The sequence below is a fragment of the Merops nubicus genome, unplaced genomic scaffold (assembly GCF_000691845.1).
Source record: "Merops nubicus isolate BGI_N331 unplaced genomic scaffold, ASM69184v1 scaffold2900, whole genome shotgun sequence".
Lineage (NCBI taxonomy): Eukaryota > Metazoa > Chordata > Aves > Coraciiformes > Meropidae > Merops > Merops nubicus.
This window is the reverse complement of record NW_008580716.1, coordinates 112,721-135,338: the sequence shown is the minus strand read 5'-3', so window position 1 is coordinate 135,338 and position 22,618 is coordinate 112,721. Positions and strand designations below refer to the sequence as shown.

Genomic DNA, 22,618 nt, shown 5'->3' with positions numbered 1-22,618 from the left:
GTTCGAGGTGACTTGTGCAGCTTGGTTTAGTGGGTGTTGTCGCTGCCCATGGCAGGGGGGCTGGCGCTCAGTGACGTTTAAGGTCCCTTCCAACCCAAACCATTTTATGATTCTATGACTTCTTTCTTTCCTTTCTCTCCCGGGGCAGGTTTCCATTTCTATATAGTGAAATGCTGGTATGTGTAAATCAGCTTTTGAGAAGAAAGCTTGCACAGAGGGACCGAGGGTCACCTTGCTCAGGAGCTCCTGGGCTCTGACAGGCAGTCTGCAAACCCGAGCACAAGACCTGTCTGCTTCCATCTTTCATTTCTCCAGAGTTTGCCCTTAAAGCTGGGTCATAATATTTTCTCTGTGGCTGTGTTCTTGAAAATGAACCCCTTTTTTTTCTATTTTCTTTATGATGTGGGGTGCTTCTGTTTTCACTCTGACCTTGACTTTACTACTAGCAGCCCCAACCCATTTTTGGCTGAAATCACAAACTTGCTTTGGAACCTAGTTTATTGTTTGTTTGTTTGTTTGTTTTTTCCTTAATTTTTTTTTTTTTATAAAAATGTTAATATTGTGAATTTAGGCACATTTACTTATACTTGCAAAATCCCCAGCTTCACCAAACAGGTGTTTTTTGCTGGTGAAGGAGCAGAAGCTGCTCAGGTAGCACTGGGAAGCTGTGAAGCTCAGGACATGTCATAGCAAGGTTTCATTCCACACACCACAGAGGATATGTTCACCCACAACAACACCTTTTAAGCACCACCAAGCACCTGAGCACATTGCTTGTCCAGCAACTTACACTCCATTTGTAGGGGTCCCAAGCGTTGAACCATCCTGTGAAATTGAGGGGTTCATAGCCCTGCTTCACCAGTATTATTGGAGTTGCCAAGTCCCTCCCTGCTGGATGGGTCTTGAGATACTCCTTGGCTGAGGCAACAGCCTCGTTCCTCTCGTACGTGTTGGAGCCTTTGCCAACCCAAAGGAAAATCTGCAAGGAGAGAAGGTGTTGAAGAGCAGCGAGCGGTGAGGAGCGGTGCCGACACGGCTGTTTGCTCTCCTCTGCCAACTGGAGCAGAGATAAGACTGGAAATGTTGTTTCCCAATAGTCCCCTGGGATTTTGATCCCAGATTTACTCCCAGCCAAGAAAGATTTTGCTTTTGAGACAGGCATAAAGCATAAATACTTCAGGAAACAGCTTGTACATGTGAAAGCAGCAGAACCCAATCCTTGCATGGGCCAAAACTCCCAATGCCTTGGAAAGCAACCCCCCCGAGACAGTTTCCAATAGTCTAAAGCAGGTTCTCATCACTGGTACTGGGAAATGAGGGGGAGGGTTTCTAGGTGCCACCCCCTCGTATGGGCTGGCAAAGACTGGAGCAGGTCCAACTTTTCTCACCTTGGAGCAAGGCATGGAGCAGGTGACTCAGTTCCCTCCTTTCTGACACAGGGCTAGCAATACTACCTCACTCCTGTGCTTTGTACCTGGGTGAGAGGGACTGGACATACACCTGCTTGTCTGACCAGGCATCGTGAAGGGTTTGGAGATGGGACAGAAGGCATATTGACCTTGGTTTCACATTGAATGGTGGATTCAAACCAATTAAGCCATAACCTGTTTGAAAATATGTCTGGGGAGAAAAAGAGGGGGACTCTGTGCTGACCTCTTCCCATGTGTCTAGCAGCATGACATCATCTTCATCCAAGTCTTCCTGGCAGAAGCCCACCACCTCTGTCATGATGAATCGGCCCGTCTGGTTGGAGCACTCGAAGAGGCGAGGCTGGTAGTGTGTGACCTGCTCTTGAAACCTTCCTCATGCATGGCAAAGAAAGAAAAAGCAAGAGAAGATGGAAACCTTTCCCTTGTGGTTTACTGAAGGGCCCTGCTGCTACTTGTAATGACCTTGATGGAAGAGGTGGGAAGATGGTAACAGTCATCTGAGGGTCTGAAAGTCAGCAGTGTCAGGTCTCAGGGGACTGTTGGACCATTTTAACAATTTAAAAGGTAAATTTTTCCCCATCCAAAGAAAACAAAAGCAGAATGTTTCTTTCACTATCTCCGTAAGCCAAGTTCATTGTATCAGGTGAAAGCCACAGCAGATCACCTGGTTGCAAAGGAACCCATCACCTGCCCAGGGAGCTGGAGAAATCCAGGCTGTTCAAAAGCAGATTTAGTTTCATGAATTTTCTGGGGCTGCCCATAAAGCTAATAATGGCTGGAGATGGAGCATGTGGTTCATGTTGCCCTTGTGGCAAGATATGGGATGGATTTACTGTGGGGAGAGGAGGACGCAGCACACCCTTGTCTGCAGAGTTTGGATCTGCAGCTCCTGCTTCACTGAAGGCCTGATCCAAAATCTAGGAAAGAGGCATCTTGGTGTGGTTTCTGACTAAGCTTTTGGTGATATTCTGACCTTGTCCTCTCCTCAGTGAGGGCATAGTATCAAAGTCCTCACCCACCTTCCTGCAAAGTTTTGATCCCCTTCTTAACGCTGCCTGGCCAAGCCCATAGGAGCGAGCAGGTCACTGTTACCTCTTTTCACTGGCGTAAGGTGCTTTGCCTCCCAAGGCTTCCCAGAATTCTGCTGGCTCTTGTCCTTCCAAAATGGTGTGCTTATCCCGCTTGGAAACGATGTCAGCCACCACTTTTGCCATCTCCCTCTCATCTCCGCTGCACCCCTGTGTTCAGGATGTAGGATGGAGGTGGGGTTAGGGACAGACTGGCAAACCCCACCCATGGGGAAAAGCCCTCTTGGTCTAACCCTCCTCTGGAGAGTTTTGGACTTGTTTGAATGCTTCAAAGGGTCTCATCTGAGCTGTTCACTCAGAATCCATCTCCAGTCCTTGAAGGGACATTCAGTGCAGCCAATGGTATCTAGAGCAAAACTCATATAATCATAGAACACTTTGGGCTGGAAGGGACCTTTAAAGAACACCTAGTCCAGCCCCCCTGCCATGGGCAGGACACCTCCCACTAGACCAGGTTGCTCAAAGCCCCACCCAGCCTGGCCTTCAGCACTTGAAATGATGGGGCATTTGCAGCTTCTCTGGGCAACCCTTCTGCTTCAGTTTGATCTACCTCCTGAAACACACCACTAGAACAGGATAAATCATATGCTCTAATCCCAGGTAATTTCTTACAGCCAGAGAACCTGGAGTGAAAGTTGCTCAAAGCCCCACACTGAGGTGAGGTGAAGCCAAAGATGGGTCACTCTTGTTTAAAGAGGGCTGTCTTAGTTACTGCTGAGCTCCCATGAATGGAGCCTTCTGGGTGTGCCTTCCTCCATTGAAATCAACGCGCTGCCTGCCCAGGGCTGTGCCTGCAGAGCTGGGTGGAGGTAGGAGCCCCAAACCCACGTTAGTCATTTCGGGTCCCATCGCTGCCCCCCTGGCCTCGCCGCCGTCTCACCTTCCCACACCACAGGTAGCAGACCTGGCTGGTTGCCAGCAGGAAGACATCGTTGGAGTTGAGGGAGGAGGCCCGAGCCGGCACCTCCGTGGCCTTGGTGTTCATCTCATCCGTGCCCCTCACCTGGAAGAGGCGGACGGCCGGCTCGGGGGTGCTGTGCTGAGCCCGGCTCGTGCCGCCCTGCGGGCAAACAGAGGGGGGGTTGGCACTGGGAGGAGAGGGGAACCTGCAATGCCCAGGGCAGCTGGTCTCAGGAAGAACGCCCTTGGAGTCACAAGCTGCCGTGCTGCTGCAACGATGGACCACAGTCCTGCACACGGCAGGTGAGGAAATCCAAACACCTTCTGGTTCCACGCCAGAATAAAACCCAGAAGTCAGAGCTTCTCCATTTCACCCTAGTTATTTCAACTCACGACCAGCTCCTATCAGGATGTTCAAGTTCAATGTGAACAGATCTCAATGTCCACAAAGCGTTTGCCATGTAAACTGGGCAAGGCAGTTGGACTCAGGTTTCTAGCTGCCCTCAGCATCTGCCACAGAAGTTGTGTGGTGGGACCAGCACTGAGAGCTGATGGTAAATCCCCTCTTTCCCAGCTGTTTGCAATATCTCCACCACAGATGCTGGCAGCCAAAGCAGCAAGTGAAGTGGGTCGGTGGTTAATATGATATAATTCAGGCAGGCACAATTCAAATCATGCTTGATTTTTTTTTTCCAACTGTTTGTAGGATGTTTTGGAGAACCCTCTGGATAGTGGTATCTGTAATTTACAGGATGATTGTCTTATTGTAACCCTGCAAAATATTTTGGGACAGAGTTGGGAAGAGCATCACACATTAACACTGTGTGAAGACAGCTGAGCCTGGGTCAGGCCAGGACTGTGTTTACACATATGGTGTTCAGGCTACTTAGGAAGTAGTAGAAATGCTCCACCACTTCCATCTGCCAGCCCATGCCGACCTGGCAGGCTCCCTTCCTGAATATCAGCCCGTTTTCCTGGACCGTTTCCATCACAACTGCCAAGCCATCGCTGGTGCTTGCACCTCGCATTGCTCACACAGCCACCTTACCTCATAAATGACCAGCTTGCCCTTGAAGATGGCCAGGAAGTGTGTGGGCTCCTTGCCCATGGTCACGCGCACCTGCACAGCCTCGTCCCCACACTTCTTGTCCAGCTGGATGGCGTTGAGGGCACAGGCAGTGACTTCATCCACAGAGGCATGGCGGCCCTGGGCAAGGAGGAGGTGCCACAGGCAACGTCATGAGATGAAGGGCAGAAAGCTCTGCACAGTGCAACATCTTGCCAACCCTAAACCCTGCTTATAATATTGTTAGCTCAGGGTTTAAACTACCAAATGTTTAAATGTCACTAGTTTTGGAGAGTTTAGCATCCCCTTACAAAGCTTCTCTCTGCATTCCAGGGGAGGTAAATACTCTTTGGGATATTCATATGCTCACATGACTCCAGGAGCTGAGATTTAGGGGACCATATGAAAGACTGCAGAGTTTGACCTCAGCATTGTAAGCCCCATAATCCTTCACTATTTCTGCCTGAAACTTCTGAAAACTATTTCTGACTGAAACTCAGTCTGATGCCAGCCTGGGCCCAGTGTCCACGCTGCCTCCAAAGCACAGCTTGGGAGCTTTGCAGTGGACAACTGATGAGCGAAGGGCACGTGGGTTCTTCCGGATGCTTGGGTTGAGATTTTTGTGTGGCACTTGCTTCCTTCAGTTATTAGGCTTCCAGCAGATGCAGCCCAGTCCCTTCTGCTTCAGTTTGACCTACCTGCCACATGTAGAGGACATAGTGAGGCCTGCCTGATCTCAGGTAGGTGTACAGGACCAGGTAGCAATCACCCCCGTAGAACTGCCCGTATGTCTTGGGATTCACTGGCTGCATTTCCAAGTCTTCAATCCTCCACACCTGGAGAGAGAAACACCTTGGTGAGCAGCAGTGGAGTCAACGTGAAGACAGAGCACAGCTCCTTTTCTAGCAGACCACTGAAGTTCAGATCTTTTGTTGGAAAAATACTCCTTACTCTCTCCTGGATGACAGCTTATGCTGGCATCAAGACTGATGCCAGCTTGATCAAGATTTTGGAGGCAAAGCCAGGTCTCTCCAGTGACTGTCACAATACCTGTGCCATTAATGGATTTTCAGCAGTCAGTGGCCCTCAAGGAGGACCAGCCTCCAGGTCTTTCTCAGCCCCACAGCCCCTCTCTCAACCAGCTCCATCTCCCATGGGAGGCCCAAAAAAGGGAGAAGGGGCTCTGCTCTGCAGGAGTTTGGGTTACATGCACCGAACTGTGAGAAGAAGATTAACTCTATCAGTCTCATGACCCACATGCATGGCAGGAGAGGAGTCATCTTGGTGGCTGCTTTGTTCTACTGGTCATGGGTTGGAGGAGAAATGCCCCCGAGCTACCATAGCTCCTGCTTTAGAGTTTGCAAGCACTTTGCTCTGGCTGCAGCCATGCTTCCTTGGGGAGGGTAGGTGGGCACAGCTTCATGGCTTATACAGCTGCTGTGTGTGAAAAGGCAGAGATGTGTGGAAATACACTGCTGATTGCATCCCCTGTTAGCAAAAGGGGCTCTCTCACCTCTATCTCCCCGGAGGCATCATCCACCATCCTCTGCTCAGCAGCCAGCTCTGGCCTGGCGTGGAGCTGCGTGGCGTCAAACTTCACCTGCTCCACCTTGGCTGCATGCACCAGCAGAACAAAAACAAGAACCCAGTGAGTGCACAACAACACACAAACCCTCTGCAACACCCTCGTGCACAATCCTTAGACACGTGAGAAAAACCTGGAAGGCAGTTGCAAGAAGCCAGACTTGCCAGCAGTAAACCAATGTTGATTTTGGAATAGGCAAGAGCTCGTGCACTCCAGTGTTGTTCTACTACAGGCTGGCAACTGGCCATAGAGCACGTTCCAGTGAGGACTGGCTCACAAAAATATTAGTCTCCTAATTGAACATTCATAATTGTTTTCCAAATCTATCCATATTTCCCTCTTTTTAAAATATTGCTTTCAGAAATAAGATTGCTACATTACTCCAGCTCATGATGAAGAGAGAGAGCATGGACAGCATGGAGAGAGAGGGAGGTGGAGAGAAAAGAGAAATTGCAAGGAAAGAGATTTGTGGCTCTCAAGCTGTTATTGATGGAAACATTCATCATCTCTGCCACCATCCCATCTTTCATCCACAAGTTTTCTCTCTTTGGTATTGTTGACTCTCTGGGGTTAATGCATTGTACTATTCACTTCAGCAGCGTGATAAACTGAGGCACCATTTACACCTGGTGTAAATACAGAATAATTCCATTGACGTCAGGAGGGTCTTGGGTGGATGCCAGTGTAAACGAAAGCAGAATGTTGTCTGACACTTCCTTATCAGGTTCAGCTTTAGCCCTTTATAAAGAAAATGGGAAGTTCTGCAAGTGTGGAATTTTGCGAGTTTTTCAGACATGAGTGATCTTCTGCCAACTTCTACATTTGGAGTGAGAGGCAGTTTGGTTTGTGTAAGAAGTCTCAGCACTTCTGAATTTTGTTCAGTTCCTGAATCCTTTGCATCTATTGAAGAAGGTGGAAAATCCAAGGCAGAAAATCCGAGGCATGAGAAGAATGTGCATTAGATTTTCAAGATACTGAGGGTAGGAGACAGACAGTGTGAATGATGTTCCCTCAGCTGTTGCTTAGCACAGGTAGGAAAGCTAAGTCCAAGACAAACATGCTCACCAATTTTGCCAGTAGTGTAGACTTTGCCCAGTCCTTGTGTTTCATTCTTCTCTGTCCACCTCTGGAAGAGCTGTTTAAACATGGCTGACTCTGCTCCATCGTTGATGACTTCAATATTGGTGGATGAAGGATAGCCTTTGGCTTGGATAAAACCCTAGTAGGGTTGAAGAAGGACATTAGTGGGCACACACCAACATTTTTACAGACATGAGAAGAGGAATGTGGGTCTGAACCAGCCTAATGAGTGAATGTTCCTCAGGGAAGACAGTGCTGTGACCCAAGGCAGGATTCAGAGTTATAAACGGAGGTGTCCACAAGCTCTTGCTGTAGCATCCATATTTATTTCTGTGTTTAGTGGCCTGAACCCTACTGCTACAGGCTGATCACCTGGATCACAGCCTATATTTAATCTTTACATGGTGTCTAAGTCTTGAAGAAGATCTTACTCAATGGGTCTAACAAAAAGCTGCCTCCTCTCTCTCTCAGGCAGCTCCATAGATGGGTTCTGGTGATGGATCTAGGAGTAGAGGGAGCGGTGATGGCATGTGCCTGTAAGCAAAGAGCCTAGTTCAGTTCTTTGCTTGTCTCCAACCTTTTTGTCCCTCTCTAACAGGAAGACTGTCCTCCCTGCAGCATGCTAGAGAGCGTGGATGCCAGGGTAGTGAAGGAGGTAGCTAAGTACCTCAGAGCATGATGTGTGCTCTAAAGGGATCAAACTCTCACAAATTGCTATTTTTTTCCCCATTTTTTTCCCTAAACCCAAATTATTTCTTTCCAATAGAGGCTCTACTGAGTTAAAAGAGTATTTCAACAGATGTGCTTGATACCATATGAGAGGGAAGAAAATTGTCTGTATCCTGCCACAATGCCAAAGTCATTGCCCCGTTATTGGGAACTGCTGTCATATTTATCTCATCAGGCTCCAGGACGACCTGGAGGTGCAGTGCTGGCAGCTGTGGCTCAGGGGAGGAGCCTGACTGTGGGCTTTTGAGTATTCATCTTCTGCTGGAAATACTGCAGCCGTGTACTGCCCCTGGGGAAAAGCAGAGCAGATGGTCCTCCCATCCCTCCCACCTGCCACACTGAACCAGAGAGAGCTTTTGTTCTACATGTGTAGCTCAGGGCCAAAATTTGCAGAGCTGATTGCCTACTAAAAAGCCTCTGAGTTAAGCTTTTGAGAGGAGCACAGAGGACTGGGAGATAAGTTTTAAGGCAAAGTTTGTTTAAGATTTCCTTCTCCAAGACAATAGGTGCGATTGGTATTGAAACTGAGTGTCTCCAGGTAAGACGATGTTGAAGGTGGGGCCACTGAAGTTCACTATCTTCTAGTAGCCTCTCACTGAAGATAAGACTGCTCATGGTCCTCACATAAGTGAATGGATGAATTAAATCTGAGTTCCCTTGTAGCATTCATTTCAACGTGTCAGCTTGTAAAAAAAAAAAAAAAACCCTACCAAATTCCTCACTCACTCAGGCTCCCCTAAGGCTAATATTTTTCTGAAAGGAGGTGTTGAGGACTGTTTCTCCAGAAAATAACTGCATGGCAGTTCATCTAGAGGAGCAGCACAGGTGCCAGGGCACTATACTGGTCTGCACTCCCTCAACAGGAGCCCAGGTCTTGCCTCAGGTTGGCCAATCTGCCCTAATAGCAGTCAATAACAGATCTCTTTCCACCCAGTGGAAGCATCCTGTATCATCCTCAAATTCACATGCAGAACCTGGGCCTGGACCCACTGGTGTTGTGAAAGATTTGTGACCTGTTTATGGACCTGCTGACCATGTATTTGTCTAATCCCATCTTGACTCTCTGCCTCTACCATCTCTTTCATCTAAAAATTCCACAAGTCCACCATTTACTGCATAACAAAGTATTTTCTTTTGTACTTCCTTTTCTTTAATGAATTTCTTCTTAGTTTTAGTGCCAGGTCTTACTATTAGTGCAATTTGGTGATGAACAATTTTGTGATTACATCATCACACCTCCCTTAAACATTTAACCTCTCTCTCTGTTATTACACAGACCAGCTCCTCAAGACCTACACTTAACTGTAATTAGTGGCCAGTGCTAGATTAGCACTCAGTTAATGACATTGTGTGCCCTACATTACAACTCACCACAGCTCGAGTGAAGGCTGCTTTTTTCTCTTCTGGGCTGGAGGCTTTTCCTCTCCAGACGTAAATCTTAAAACCACCTTGGTCTAAAATGTAGCAGTCCTGAGGTGAAGCAGAAAAAATTGATGTAAAAAGTGCTGGAATGGCAAAGGTCCTCATTTGTAGCTTATTCAGGTTGGATCCCTTTTGAAGATTTAGGTTAGATGTAGAGCTAGCTCATTTCCTTGCCTTGCATAGCTCTAACCTTGCTGCAACTATTAGCAGAGGCAACAGAGGATGGATTAACTGTGGTTCATAAAGGGACTACAACTCCCATCAGCTCTGCAGGGCAGGGGTTCATGGGTCTGCTGACTTTGTGAGCACACCTGACACAGGCAGCTGCTTTTTAACTGTAATCAGTTAAAACATGTATTTTTCTTTGGCATTGCTCAAAACTGGTCATTAGTATCTCATGAGAGATATTCCCAAACCAATAGAAACATCAGCTCCAAAACGCTCCAGGAGAAGCCTCTGCTGAAATACCATCCTTCAGCACTGCTGGTGGTGTTCATTTATGCCAAATCTGCTACCAGAGGAGCAGGAAAAGTCCAGGTTAGATATCTTCTGCATGACTGCTTTGTGCCCCTGCCCTGGAGCTGTTGCATCGTTATGAACACAGCAGGATCCCAAAGCCAAGGGGGATGAGCTGGCTGTCAAGCAGCCTGTCTCCACTGCTGAGAGCTGATGCTCCAAATTGACAACCCACTGTGTGACCAAAGCCTTCTCATTTTTCAAACTGAACCTTGACAAGAACAGCAAAAGCTTCCTAGGCCTGTAAAAGGAGGCTGAGATTTAACAAGGCTGGCAGCAGGGTGAGCAAGGCAGCTGGAGCCCTGCAGCACAACACTGCTCTGCAACAGGCTGGCTTGCTCTGCAGAGAATTAAGGATGAGCAATTCTCTGCCAAATTTTAGCCAGAAGGATATTAGTAAAACCTCTATTTTCTGAAAGCCTTTGGACAGATGGCCTGTAAGGAATCTCCTTCCAGGGTGGGTCACTCACGCCAGCCACTTGCTCCAGCAGGAAAGCATATCTTTGTGGTTCTGTGAGCAGAGTGTTTGTTTGCTCTGAATTCTGCAGATGGAGGGCTACCCCTGAACATCAGGTATGAAGAAGCCTTATTTCCATCTGGAATTTATTCCTGGCCTGCAGCTCTCCTTGACTGTGGTTGCCAGGCTAACATGGTCCTTGGCTGAGAGGGTCACTTGGCCATCTCTCATTAGAGCAGCTTCAACACACCACCTGCCTCTGGCCACTGAGGTTGTAGCAGGGCCAAGCTGTCCTGTTTTTAGAGACACCTGATGATGGAAGGGCTGACAATTTGCAGGAAATGGGGTATCCCATCAAGACAGGTGCTCAGCTGAAAATAACCCACCCCACAGCATCCTCTTCTCGCTCCAAGGCCGGATGGCTTTCCCTTTGCCTTACCTCATGCTGGAGCAGATCCTGCGTCAGGGGCCGGGTGGCTATCTCCTGTACCACCAGGTCATTGTCCTTCTCATAGACACTGAAAGACAGGGTCACCAAGCAGTCAGGCTTCACAGTGCTCCCCACGAGAAAGGGCAGAGCTCAGAGCCCACGCTGGGACTTACTGGTAGAGCCGGACGTTGGCTTTCTGCAGCTCGTCTGCTTTGGCATCTGGGATGGCATCTCGGAGCTCCCCGCGCCGCTCGCCCAGCACCATCCTCATGATCTGCATGAGGTCTGGGGAGTCCTTCTCGTTGTCAATGATGCCAATCTGAGCCCGGCCCCCTCTCTCGCTGTCCCTGATGCTGCGAGCCAGCGCGAGGCCCTGCAGAAGGGTGGGCAGGGGGTAAGTCCTGCTGCAGCAAGAAACTCAGCGTGCCTCAGACCTGCAGCAGTGACTGAGCACCAACAGGCCAGGCAGGGTTACCACAGTTCTCTGAAGCTTCTTCTGCCCTCAAAATTGAGCTATTGAAAAAGGGGATGTGTCCCTAATGCCTGACTCTTAACTAACTCTCAGGGAAATATTGTTTATTTCCCAGGCAGGGTACAGCCACACCAGGCATTGCCTACATCTGTATCTACATTAGCAGATCCAATGATCTTGTGAGAGGGTCTGGGAGAGAGACATGTGCATGCTGTGGACAATGGAGCTGGATATTGCAGAGCTGTAGGACCCTGGGTGCCCCCGGTCACATTTTATATTGGAAAGTTCCCAGTAGTCAAAAAACGATGGATGCTTTCTGTGAAAAAAGCAGCATGAAAGCCAAGCAACTAATTAGGTTGATATCTCCATTTTCTGTTGAGTGTTTTGTTTACTCCCATGATTCTTACAGCAATAGCTTTGAAAGGGAACCCTCTGTAAGACCTAGGAAATGACCTGCTTGACTGCCAGGCCTGAGATGAACCATGGCCTGCTCCCACAGCAGCCATCCCTCCAGCTGCTCCAGCTCCTCAGCATCCTGAGGGTTTCTTTGTCTCTTCACTCTCCATTGGATCTTCTACTTTAGCCATTGTGTCCTAGAAAATTGTCTTCCCCGTGAAGCTTCTCCCTCTCCTAGCTCATCAGGTGACACCATGTGAGGAGCAGTCCCACCTGCCTTTTAAAGTGTATAATGACTGGCTAGGAGTTTGGCTGCCAGCTTTCCTGATGGCCCATTGATGTGTCTTGCTTCACGACATCTCTGTGTCTCAGTTCCTCTATCAGTGAAATAAGGAAAATGACCTTGTGCCCTAAGGCAAGTTACTGGTTTTATTGAGACTTTCACTGTGCAAATCCTGAGTTCTGTTTCTCTGCTTTTTTTTTTTTTTTTCCCAGGCATCTAAAGATACTGTGAGTAAACCAAGTGGCTTTTGCCTGTACTCACCCTGGATTTCTCAGCAATGCTGCAGCTGGGTCCATTCCACTGGATCAGCACTTTCCCGAGGTCCAGCAAGAAAACATCACCCTTATTGAAACTGTCCCAGGAAAGTGCCACCTGTCATGAGGAGATTAAAGTGTTAGGAAGACCAGGGAGAGCAACAAGAGCTGCAGGAGACAAGTGACAGCTATTAAGAACTTGCCCTTGGGGATGTAACAACTGGTCTGCAATGACATGCTCATTTTTCTGGCATTCAGCTATTCACTGAGCCCAGTGGCTTCTCATGATAATACCAAGCTCCTGAGTGAGGTCTTGAAAACTATCTTGTCCTTGAGCAGAGACAAGCTGTCTAGCAGCCAAACCTGGTTGAAAATGGGTGTAGGTGAAGAGGCAAGGGAAAATGATCCATAAGGAGAGAGGACTCGTCTTCTTACCTCTGTAGCTGACACATGCTTCTTCCCCTTGACATGAAGAAGACGCTTGATGTTGTACATATTTGTCTCCACATGCTTAAATCCTGAAGCCACTCCTCCCTTCTTATAGCTGTTGTGTACCAGGGAATAAGGGGATAGTGCTGGTTAGAGAATACCTCCCTCTATCCCCTGAGAACATCTCAGGCTTTTCATGACAACTGAAAAACCCAGAGCCAATGCAGTTTCAAAGTGCTAACAATGGAATGTCAAATGCTGTGTTGCCTCATGCTACCTTCATAGTCCCTGGCCAAGCCAGGACTCATGGTGTCCATCCATCTGTTATGGGTGTTGTGTTGCTGTTCTGCATCTTGTGAGCATCTATGTAGGTGAACATGTAAGCCAGGGATAGCAATGGAAATGTAACACAATCAAACTGAAAAACTATTTAACCATGGCAATGACACCTCAGAATTTAAATATTCTGTAAAACTTCAATGAAAAATGGTCCCTCAAGGAAGTCTCAGAGCCTTTTCAATGGCTTTTGAGCAAGTCTGACCCACTTCCAGATACCCTAGACCATTTTAGAAAACAGATCCAACTGCAGTAATAATTGACACAACATGATTGTCATTTATGGGAAAGAGACAATTACTGACAGTATTATAGTTTTTGCCACGTGAGTAATACATGTATTTTATCATAGCTTGGAAGAGATTTGCAAATGTGGTCAGGTGTGTGGGTGATTCAGAGTACTTAAGACGTATTTGGCTCAGTTGAACCTATCCACAGAAGAATGTTGTGGTGATTAGTCTGCCTGCCAAGGTGAGAAAAGAGGCTGCTTTAATTTCTCATTCTGCCTCAGACCTCCTTCTTGACCATAAAGATGTCTTTTAGACCAAGATGAAGTCTAACTCATACTGATTTCAGACGCAGGTAGGTTTTGAAGGTCTGAATTTGAGTCCCTTATTGCCCCTTATTCATCTTTAAGATGAGGGTAAAAGCACTTTTGTGTCTCACAAAAGCCCTGATGAAACTCACAGAGATGCACAATACAGAGGTATCAACAGTCAGACTGGGATATAGGGTGTTGACCAAGGATGGGGATTCATCTTGGTGTTCTTCAGCTGTTTAAAAGCAAGGCACTTAGGCTGTTTATTGCCAATGAAGGTCCTCCTGGAGGATCACTGATGGAGTCACCTTCCAAAGTCCCCAAAGTGGGCACAGACCACATGACTGGATTCAACAGTATCTTTTAGATGGCAGAAGTTCAGAGTCACCCTTTCCTTCCACTACAGGAGTATTACACCCAGTATAAGCCAAACCAGCTCTTCTCTTCACGGTGGGTGTTAGTCTGAAGTACCCAGAATGGGCATTTTAATCTAAAGTGTGTGGAGTAGAGGAAGGAAGTCCCTAGAGTGAACAAAAGGGAGGTTGAGATGAAATTACTGTAAATATCCATGAAAACGACCAGTAGAAGGGAATGACCTGATTCCAGACTCAACACATACAAACAATTCTTTCAAAATGGAAAAGTTCTCTTCTGACTTTCGACCAGCTGTAGTGCTGACCCATACTTCTTAGATCTTTGAAATGCCGATGGCTCTGAGGCGTAGAGAAGCAGAGGGAACCCCAGGGACCACGACCCAGCCTATTTGATGCTACTCACATGATGCCACTGCGGAAATAGCTCTGGAAGGTCTCAGACTCGTGGCCCTGCACCTCCCGGTGCTGCACGGGGCTGCCCCGCAGCGCGGTGTCCAGCTGGGTGACGTACATGGCCGCAGCACCTTGCTCATCCTGAGATGAGTCCTTGCCAATCCAGTAATGCAGATCAATGGCGGAGCCACGAGAGGTTCTTTTGGTCTGGAAGAGGTGGGGAAGATAAGTCAGGATGAAGACACAGCCCCTTGGTGTGTTTCGTATATTGCTGGCCAGGGAGATCTGGCAAAACCAAGGGACTACAGAGCCCTTTCTCAGGGCTCTTCCCAGCTCTGCCTTTCTCCTGGGCAAGGGGAGGTGGGACAGAGTCTCAGGATGCTCCCTGAGAGCTCAGCTTGGAGCCAGGGCCTTGTTCAGGAGAGTACTTATGGGGCTTTATGTATGTGGTGAACAGAAGGATGTTTCTCTCTGATATACTTTAATAACTCTTGCTATCAAGGAAAACTGAGCACCAGTGCAATTACAAAAATTAATGCGCTCAACCTGTCCTACTTTTGTAGAGTTTGATATTAGAACTTAAAAGAGACTCTTCTCCTAGATCACCTTTATAAATGCAATGCATTTATTTGCCTGGGGATACGATCCTTTCTTTCCCGTTCTCTTTCTCACGTCCCACTGCACAGTAACACAAACTGCCTCTGGAGTCCTGCTGACTTGCAAACCAGAGAGAACTCCAGAGGAAGCTGAGCCCGCGTCTGCACGCTGTGATTCCTCCTATTACAGAGAGCTCCCACAGCCTAGAAACAGGAGTCAAGAGCCTGAGAAGGGGTAAGCTCCTCCTTAGCTGAGTGGTGCCAGTTATTTCTCAGCACCCACTGCGTTAAGCCCCATCACGGAGACCTGGGAAAGGTAATAAGAGCTCATTTTATAAACTGGATTTGACACTAAGTTCTGTTTATTTGCTTTGTGGGGTGATACTGCAGCGCCAGACACCAGAAGAACTGGAGTCAAATGCAGCTCAGTTCCTCTAGGCACAGCTAATTAATTTGTTTGCAAAAACGCTCAATTTAATACACTGTTATTGAAGATGATCAAAGTCCCCTTGTTCCGTGGATTCTCTCTGTTTGGAAAGCCTCCAGTCAAGATGCAGATGCAAAGATGAGTATTTTTGCCTTCCCATCTGCAGGGGGGAAGGAGAGTTGTGATCAAGGGCTTTTCAACCTGGGGAAGCTATTCCAACATCAGCTGAGCCTGTGAGCATCAAAATCTCTACTGATGTAGTATCTGTAGGCAGCTCCTTGCAAGGACACTCCTGATCTGCTCTAAGCATGTCTTTGTGTAGCTGCTGCCAAACTGATTCAGCACTTGGGAGGTGGCACAAAGGCATGGGCATGGTCAGCCAGAGCAAGGGGCTCATTCTGCATCACTCTCCCAGCCTGCTCTCCTAGCTGGACGTGTAGTGGGTGTACATCTGGTTCTTGTGGGACAGTAGAGGCTTTGCTGCCTCTTGATTGACAGAGATGTTTGCAAGAGGGATACTCAGACCCAGGAAGTGGGAAATACTTCTGGTTTCCACCATATGGACACAGGTCCAATGAGGTCTGGATTGCTCTATGCAGATGAAGAAATTTGGAAGGAAGTCTGGGAGATGAGTGAGACACATCATCTTGCCACAGAGATTCAGGAACACAAGGTGCTTTGTACAGCCCATGTAGTAGAGTTGGTTCTCAGAAGTTCCTCATTCTCCTGGCTAGCCTGGGTGTAGCTGGTTGCAAGTAGATCTGGACCAAATTTGGGAGGGACACATGAAGTGTCCTAATGAAGACATGAGAAGAGCTGCAGAGCCTCTCTGCTGCTTGTGTGACACATAGGAGGTGGCACACCTCCATAACCCACACCATCTGCTGAAACAAGACCCTCCAGTCAGCCAGCTGTCACAAAGACCCCTAGAAGTCCTGCAGACGTGGGCCTTGGGTTAGCTGGGCAGAAAGGTAGCAGCCAGTTTGCCATGTCTGGACATGACTCGCTTAGAAGATAAATAATGTTAGTGAATTCCTAAGTTAATGGTTCCTCTGGAGTTCTGGTTTACTAAACACACAGTGTTTTTGCAACAACCCCATTACATTCAGGTGCATGATTAGGTGGCAAATGCATTGAACCACTTTTACCCACAGGGCTGCTCTCACCCATGAGCAGACCTACAATCCAGGTGGGAGCCAAACAAAAAAGGTTCAACCAGTTGCCTACCAAAGAGACTAATGTTTGCCAGCTTTACTTACGTGTAGAATTATGTAGCAGTCTCCTTCAAAAAAAGTCCCATAAGCCTTTTCAGGTACAGGAACCATCTTCATATTCTGCAAGGAAATGAGTGTTTGTGTCATCGCTAGAACTTCAGAGCCAGAAGGTGATGTGTGTGAAAGAGGACAGCTAGAGTGCATGGAACACCAAGGTGACAATCAGGGTTTGGAGAAGGAAGAATCAGGGCTGTGCTTGTGAGCTGGAAAAAAAACACTCCTGGGGGAAATCCTGAAAGTACTAATGGGTGAGAAAAGGCAAAGGAGAATCACAGAATAATAGAATGGTTCTGGTTGGAAGAGACCTTCAAGATAATCAAGTTCACACATTATCCTCAGCACTTCCAGGCCACCACTAAACCATGTCCCTCAGCACCACAACTATGTGTCCTTTAAACCCCTCCAGGGATGGGCACTCCACCGCTTCCCTGGGCAGCCTGTTCCAGGGCTTGACAACCCTTTTGGGGAAGAAATTGTTCCTCATATCTAACCTAAATCTCCCCTGGTGCAACTTGAGGCTGTTTCCTCTTTTCCTGTTGCTACATGGGAGAACAGACCCACCCACACCTGGCTACAACCTCCTGCCAGGGAGCTGTAGAGAGTGAGGTCTCCCCTGAGCCTCTTTATCTCCAGGCTAAACACCCCCAGGTTCCTCAGCTGCTCCTCATACGACTTGTTCTCTAAACCCTTCACCAGCTTTGCTGCCCTTCTTTGGACGTACTCCAGCACCTCCATGTCCTTGTAGTGAGGGGCCCAAAACTGAACCCAATATTCAAGGTGCAGACTCATCAGTGCTGAGTGATAATGCTGCTTGGGCAAAGTGACAAGTGTTTTTTAGTCTTCTTGCCCTTCTGCAACCCTGTAGGTCTAGAGCAAGAAGACCTGGAGGTCAGGCTGAAGCACTCCAGAGTTTGCATTTGTAGGGAATTTCCCAGGGGAGTGAGCACATCTCTTCCTAGGTTTAGTTTTGGGGCACAGTTTTGACTCAGTACCCGTAAGTTCCAGGGTAACTTTCAGAGCTTTGCTAGGATAACCACTTTGCCAGGGATTCATTTCCAAGCAGTGCTTGGAAAAGACGGACCTGAGGACATGGACGTGTCCCTCACCCCTCCAGATCCTAAATGCACACACTCTGTCTGAGGCACGTGCACAATTACCCAGCCATGCCTGCCCAGCGTAGGTGCCTGGGTGTGCCACCCACCAGTGCACACGCAGCTCCTGGGCATGAGCTGCCTCTGTGGTTCCCTGGAATTAGAGATGTGCATTCTTCTGGTCGCCTGACTTGTTTCCCAGCATAACAGGGTGACCCTCATGAACTCCCACATCTCTAATTACAGATCCTCCGGAAGAAGATTAGTGCAGTGCTTTGGAGAGAAATGGAAAGGCAAAGACCTTGTGATATTTGGAACCTAGCTGGGACCTGCAGAGGGCCACCATCACTTGGGAACACACACTGAAGCCCCTTCCCACTGTTCCACTGAATGGTCTCTGCACCTCATTCTATGCCCCCTCTCTTTGCAGGGGAAAGTTCTGGGTGAATTGAGCCAGAAAAAGGAAGAAATGAGCTCAGTCCAGCCCCAATCCAAAACCAAATACCACCACAAGCAGAAGGTGACCTCAGAATTATTTTCTGGTGTGCTAATGCAGCCTTGCATTGGCTCCTGAAGGGCCTGAGAAAGCCTCCAGTAGAGGGGGATCAGCTTCATTCACGTTGCCTTCATCAATATTATCCCTGTTTTACAGGCAGGAAGCCAAAGAAATAACACATTGAAGGTTGCACAGGGAGAGTTTGTGTCTCCTGTTTCCCACTGTACCTTATCTGTAACACTCTTTTCCCACCCAGATTACTTCAAGAACTTATCTTTCTTGAAACATACACACACAGAGAGGACACATGCCATCATTGCCTCTTGTCATACCTCTATGCCCCATATCTGCAGTCCCAGCTTTCTCTCGATAGGTGGGAGATTTATGTCGACGTCTGTCATCCTGCAGGCTGAGCTAGAAGGAAAAGGAAGAAGAAAAACCAAAATGACTGTATAATTGTATATAAAAGTAATGGTGTCAGTCAGCTGGGTTGCTCTTGCTGTCGGTGGAGGTTTAATACAGACAACTCACACCTTGAGGTCTCTTTTTCCCTGCTATGATGAGGGCACAGCTGTAGCTGTCAACAGCTAGGTGGGATGATCCTCATTCCCAGGGTACCCATGTTCATGGGAGCCAGCCAAAGTGGGGGATCACAGCCTGGCAAAAACTGCTCTCTGGTGTGGGATTATTTTTCCTCTGAATAGGTTGAAGGGATCCAGCAGTGTGTTGGACCTGACATCAGTGCTGCTTTGTTCCCACTGTGGCAGAGACAACGGTGGACCTGCAGGAGACCCATGCCCTCCTGGAGCAGCCACTGGAGGTCAGGTCAGGCATCCTGGGGCACTGGGAGCCTAAGGAATGAAGTTCTTCCACTTCAGGAGGAAATTCAGGTCTAAATTAAGACACCTGCAAGGTACCTCAGGGCAGGGCACCAGGCTCACAGCTCCGTAAAGGTCAGTGGAGACACAGCCAGCGCAGTCAGCAGAGCACAAGGAGCAACCCAACTGATGACCCACGTGTCCACACGTAGCTGAGCAGCTCCTGAGGCTCTCCTGCCTGTGTGGGGAAGAGGCAGGCTTCAGCTGCCCACACTGAAGTGGTTGTGTGTGTGGGGGCAAGACCTGTGTGAGCCATTCCTGCGTGTTGCTGTCCTGTTCACAACCCAGGGCCCAGCTCCAGGAGAAGTCACAGCTCTCTGACTCCTGGCTGGCATTCGTTTGCTTCTCCAGCACACTCCCCTGACTTGCATTTGCTCATGGCAGGCCGAATGGTTGTACTACATTAAAAACAACAGTTTGATTGACTGCATTTTCTCCTCTGCCTCTGGATGAAAAGGCTGCAGTGACTGCAGGCCACGGCCTCTCCTGGGCTCCCCTGCTCAGCCCTAGGAACCCGCCCACGAGAGGGAACGGGGCCACGGAGCCCCAGTAGGATGGAAAATAAAAGAAGCTATTGCACAAAGCCATGGAAGAAGAGTCTTTTGAAGAAGGAAAAGAGCACAGACAGATGATGCCCTGCCAGAAAGCGAGTTTATTGCTCGTGTTATGAGAGCATGGGGAGACATGCTGCACTTGGCACCATCATGTCTTAAGAGGCGATGGTTCTGCTGAAGAGTTTGCACACTGAGAGCACAGAAATTGCTGTTCCAGGCAGGAACACTGGTCCACCCAGATCTCCCACAGCCCAGAGCTGCCAGACACTCGCTCCTTGCACAGGCAGCAGAGTGATGCAGGTACCTCCAGGGGTGTTCTGAGCCCAGCTCCAACACCTCTGTGCTAACTGAGCAGGCACCCACAGGCTGGCAGCACTCAGTAGCAGGAGTCAGACACACCCACTCCTGCCTGAACACAGATACATCTATCTGAAGGACTGTGGAAGTCCATGTGGCCTCATGTACCTACCAGGAGTGAATCCAGCAACCTTCATCTCCCTCTCAGACCCTCCAGATAGCTTCCAGGCAAGAAGACAATCAGCAAGGAGAAAATAAAAAGACATTTTTCATCTCAATTCCCAGAAAGGTAATTGAGACCCACGCAGATTAAAAGCCAGATCCAGAAGATATTTCAGTATCTACAGAGGAGCTAGACACTTTTCTGAACGGGGTCCTGAACAACCTACTGTGAAGTCCAGAGTTATCAGGAACTGAAGCCAAAACCATGATCCCAGTTCAGATCTTTAACCTAAAGACCTTTCTTCTAATACAGCATTCAAAAGGTCCCTGTCAAAGAAAATCCCACGTGAAGCCTCCTTCCTTCAGCTATCTTTTAAATTTATTTAGGGTTTTTCCTTCCAGCATCAAAACAGGAACAGCCTGAAAACAAAGCCAGCAAAGATGTTCAGAAGTGAGAGAGAATTCAGGGGCGTGAAGTTCTTCAGCAAAAGACTGACACTGCTCGCTGTGGAAAACCCAGCAGCTGGCCAGCTGTGAGACACAGCTGGCTCCCACTTCTCCCAGCATCCCAACCTCTCCCATCAGGAGAGTTAACCCAAAGGATGCTGAGCTTCCTCTGAGCATGGACAGCCGTGTTGGACAAACCCTCAGAGAGCCAGCAATGCTTTGTGGGTTCCCACCCAAAACTCTGACTCAAAATAGGGATCTTGGGTCTTCTCTGCTCCAGGGGCTCCTGGCTCCATCTGAAACCTGCCCATGAGTGCTGGTCCACACTTTTCTGAGAAATGCTGTCCCTCCCTTCCTCCTCAGTCATGAAGGTGGAGGGGAGCATGAAGCACAGACAATGTTGGCCCTTTCTTTGGACTTTCCAGCATCTTTTGGCTGATGGCCAAGTTAGAAATAATAGGAATATGACTTACATAATCAGCTCATTTCATTAATGATTTAATGTGGGTTTTTAATCAGATGATCCCATAATTCAACTCCTGCCCAGACACAAAATCCAGTATTTATGGAGTGAAAACTTCCCATCTGTGCAGAAACCAGGAAGGGCAGAAACTTTGATAATTTAAAAAAAAATAAAAGGGATGTTGAGAGGCTTGGGTTCGCTGTGGGATTCGAACAGAGATGTCTGAGACATTTCCTACCTCAATCAAACCAGTTTTGCCCAGTGCTAGGTGAAACATAACTGGCAAGAAACATGAGTCAGCCACCCCTGGGGCAGGTATTCAGTGGAAAATGTCTGGTTATGGGGGTGGACATTTGCTTCCTTGTACACACACACAGCTTTACCTCTGAAGGGGAAGAGAGGCACTAAGGAAACTGTCACTCCTCTCTTTCCCTCCATGTTAGTAACATGCAACTACCCAACTTCAACCTCCAGGGCCAGCTACCCAATTTCCACCATTTCCAGGGACTCTTGCAACCATGGAAAGAGGAGACAAGTTCACACCACGTGAGCGTGAGCTGAGAGGCAGCCACAGCAAAGACAACTTCTGGCTTGGAACTGCTCTGCCAGGTCATCACCACTAGGTTAAGATGCTATGAATTAAACTGCAAAGGGGAAATGCTGCTGCTGAGTGAGGGCAGAGGGCTTGGAAACCAAATATCAGTGGCTGGCATCTTGGCTGGATGTCACAGCAGGGACAACCTGGAGCCTCCAGGGCTAGGAGTAAAGCCTTCCCTGATGCAATCTGTGTAGCAGAGCTGGTGGGTGAGGGCAGCTGGATCTGTTACACCTACTCCCCTCCATGCACTGCCAAAATCACAGCAACACTCCCGCTCCCTAAACACGATCCCCTTCCCCTCTCCAACCAGCACCGTGTGGGGAAAAGCTTTGCCTTCAAGGACGACTAGATGACTAATTAAGTGTCAAGGTCACTCCCAAGACTGGTTAATGAGTAACAGTTGGTGTGGAAAGTGCCAGCAATCACTGCTCCATTTGGGTCAGCCCGGTAGGTGTTGGGGAAGCAGACCTAGCAGGACATTTCTTGGGGCAGACTCGGGCTGTTTGGGTGGGGAGGGAAAATAAGGACTCAGCAGAGGGATAGGAGATCGTTTCAACCTCCTGGAGTACGTTCTGAATTAAGGCTGATTTGGCTTGTCTGGGTTTTGGCGGCACACTTACTGGGCTGTAGTCACAGTAATAAAAAAACCCCAGTGAAATGAGTAATGCTCTGTACAGCTTCGGGAAAATAGGAAGCAGCTGTGGCTCCAGCCTTTCCAGGCTGAAAGGCCTAATTATTGGGAATACTTGGACTGGCATTAGATGAGGTAAACCAGGGCTGTTGAATTGCTTCCATTGTCTCCATTATAGTTGGGCATCTGGGCCCAAGTAGGTGCCATTTTTGTTTTCAGAAAGGACAGCAGTTAACTCTTGTTTCGCCTAGAGGAATGAAATTCGGGGTTGAGCTGCTTCGTGTGGCTCTTCAGGTACTGCTGGGGACCATTGCTCTGGATGGTGACTGTCTCTACAGAGTGACAGTCCAGAAGTACAGCACTCAGCCAATATAAGCTTTTATTTTCCTGTAGCAAGAGGAGAAGTGGCTTTTATCTCATGTGGGAATGGTTGGTAGGGAGGTCCAGCAATGGGCCTTGTCTTTGTCATCTTATTGTACACTCGGCCAGATAATAGCCTCCTCCAATTTTGTGGCAGGGGTGGAAA

At 48.3% G+C, this 22,618-nt stretch overlaps 1 protein-coding gene across 1 annotated transcript in view; it reads right to left on the bottom strand.

The window, feature by feature from the left end:
• Nucleotides 1-18,463, bottom strand: part of LOC103768534 (villin-1-like) — a 22,542-nt gene extending 4,079 nt beyond the window's left edge. The window contains exons 1-16 of the mRNA XM_008935715.1: nt 18,395-18,463; nt 16,461-16,535; nt 14,189-14,385; nt 12,544-12,652; nt 12,116-12,226; nt 10,877-11,076; nt 10,713-10,791; nt 9,250-9,348; nt 7,135-7,288; nt 5,998-6,098; nt 5,183-5,320; nt 4,467-4,625; nt 3,399-3,578; nt 2,523-2,668; nt 1,654-1,798; nt 791-979 (exon numbers count right to left, since the gene is read on the bottom strand). Of these exons, the coding sequence (XP_008933963.1) occupies nt 791-979; nt 1,654-1,798; nt 2,523-2,668; nt 3,399-3,578; nt 4,467-4,625; nt 5,183-5,320; nt 5,998-6,098; nt 7,135-7,288; nt 9,250-9,348; nt 10,713-10,791; nt 10,877-11,076; nt 12,116-12,226; nt 12,544-12,652; nt 14,189-14,385; nt 16,461-16,535; nt 18,395-18,463 (2,151 nt within the window). The remainder of the gene's footprint in view (nt 1-790; nt 980-1,653; nt 1,799-2,522; nt 2,669-3,398; nt 3,579-4,466; nt 4,626-5,182; nt 5,321-5,997; nt 6,099-7,134; nt 7,289-9,249; nt 9,349-10,712; nt 10,792-10,876; nt 11,077-12,115; nt 12,227-12,543; nt 12,653-14,188; nt 14,386-16,460; nt 16,536-18,394) is intronic.
• Nucleotides 18,464-22,618: the final 4,155 nt, after the last annotated feature.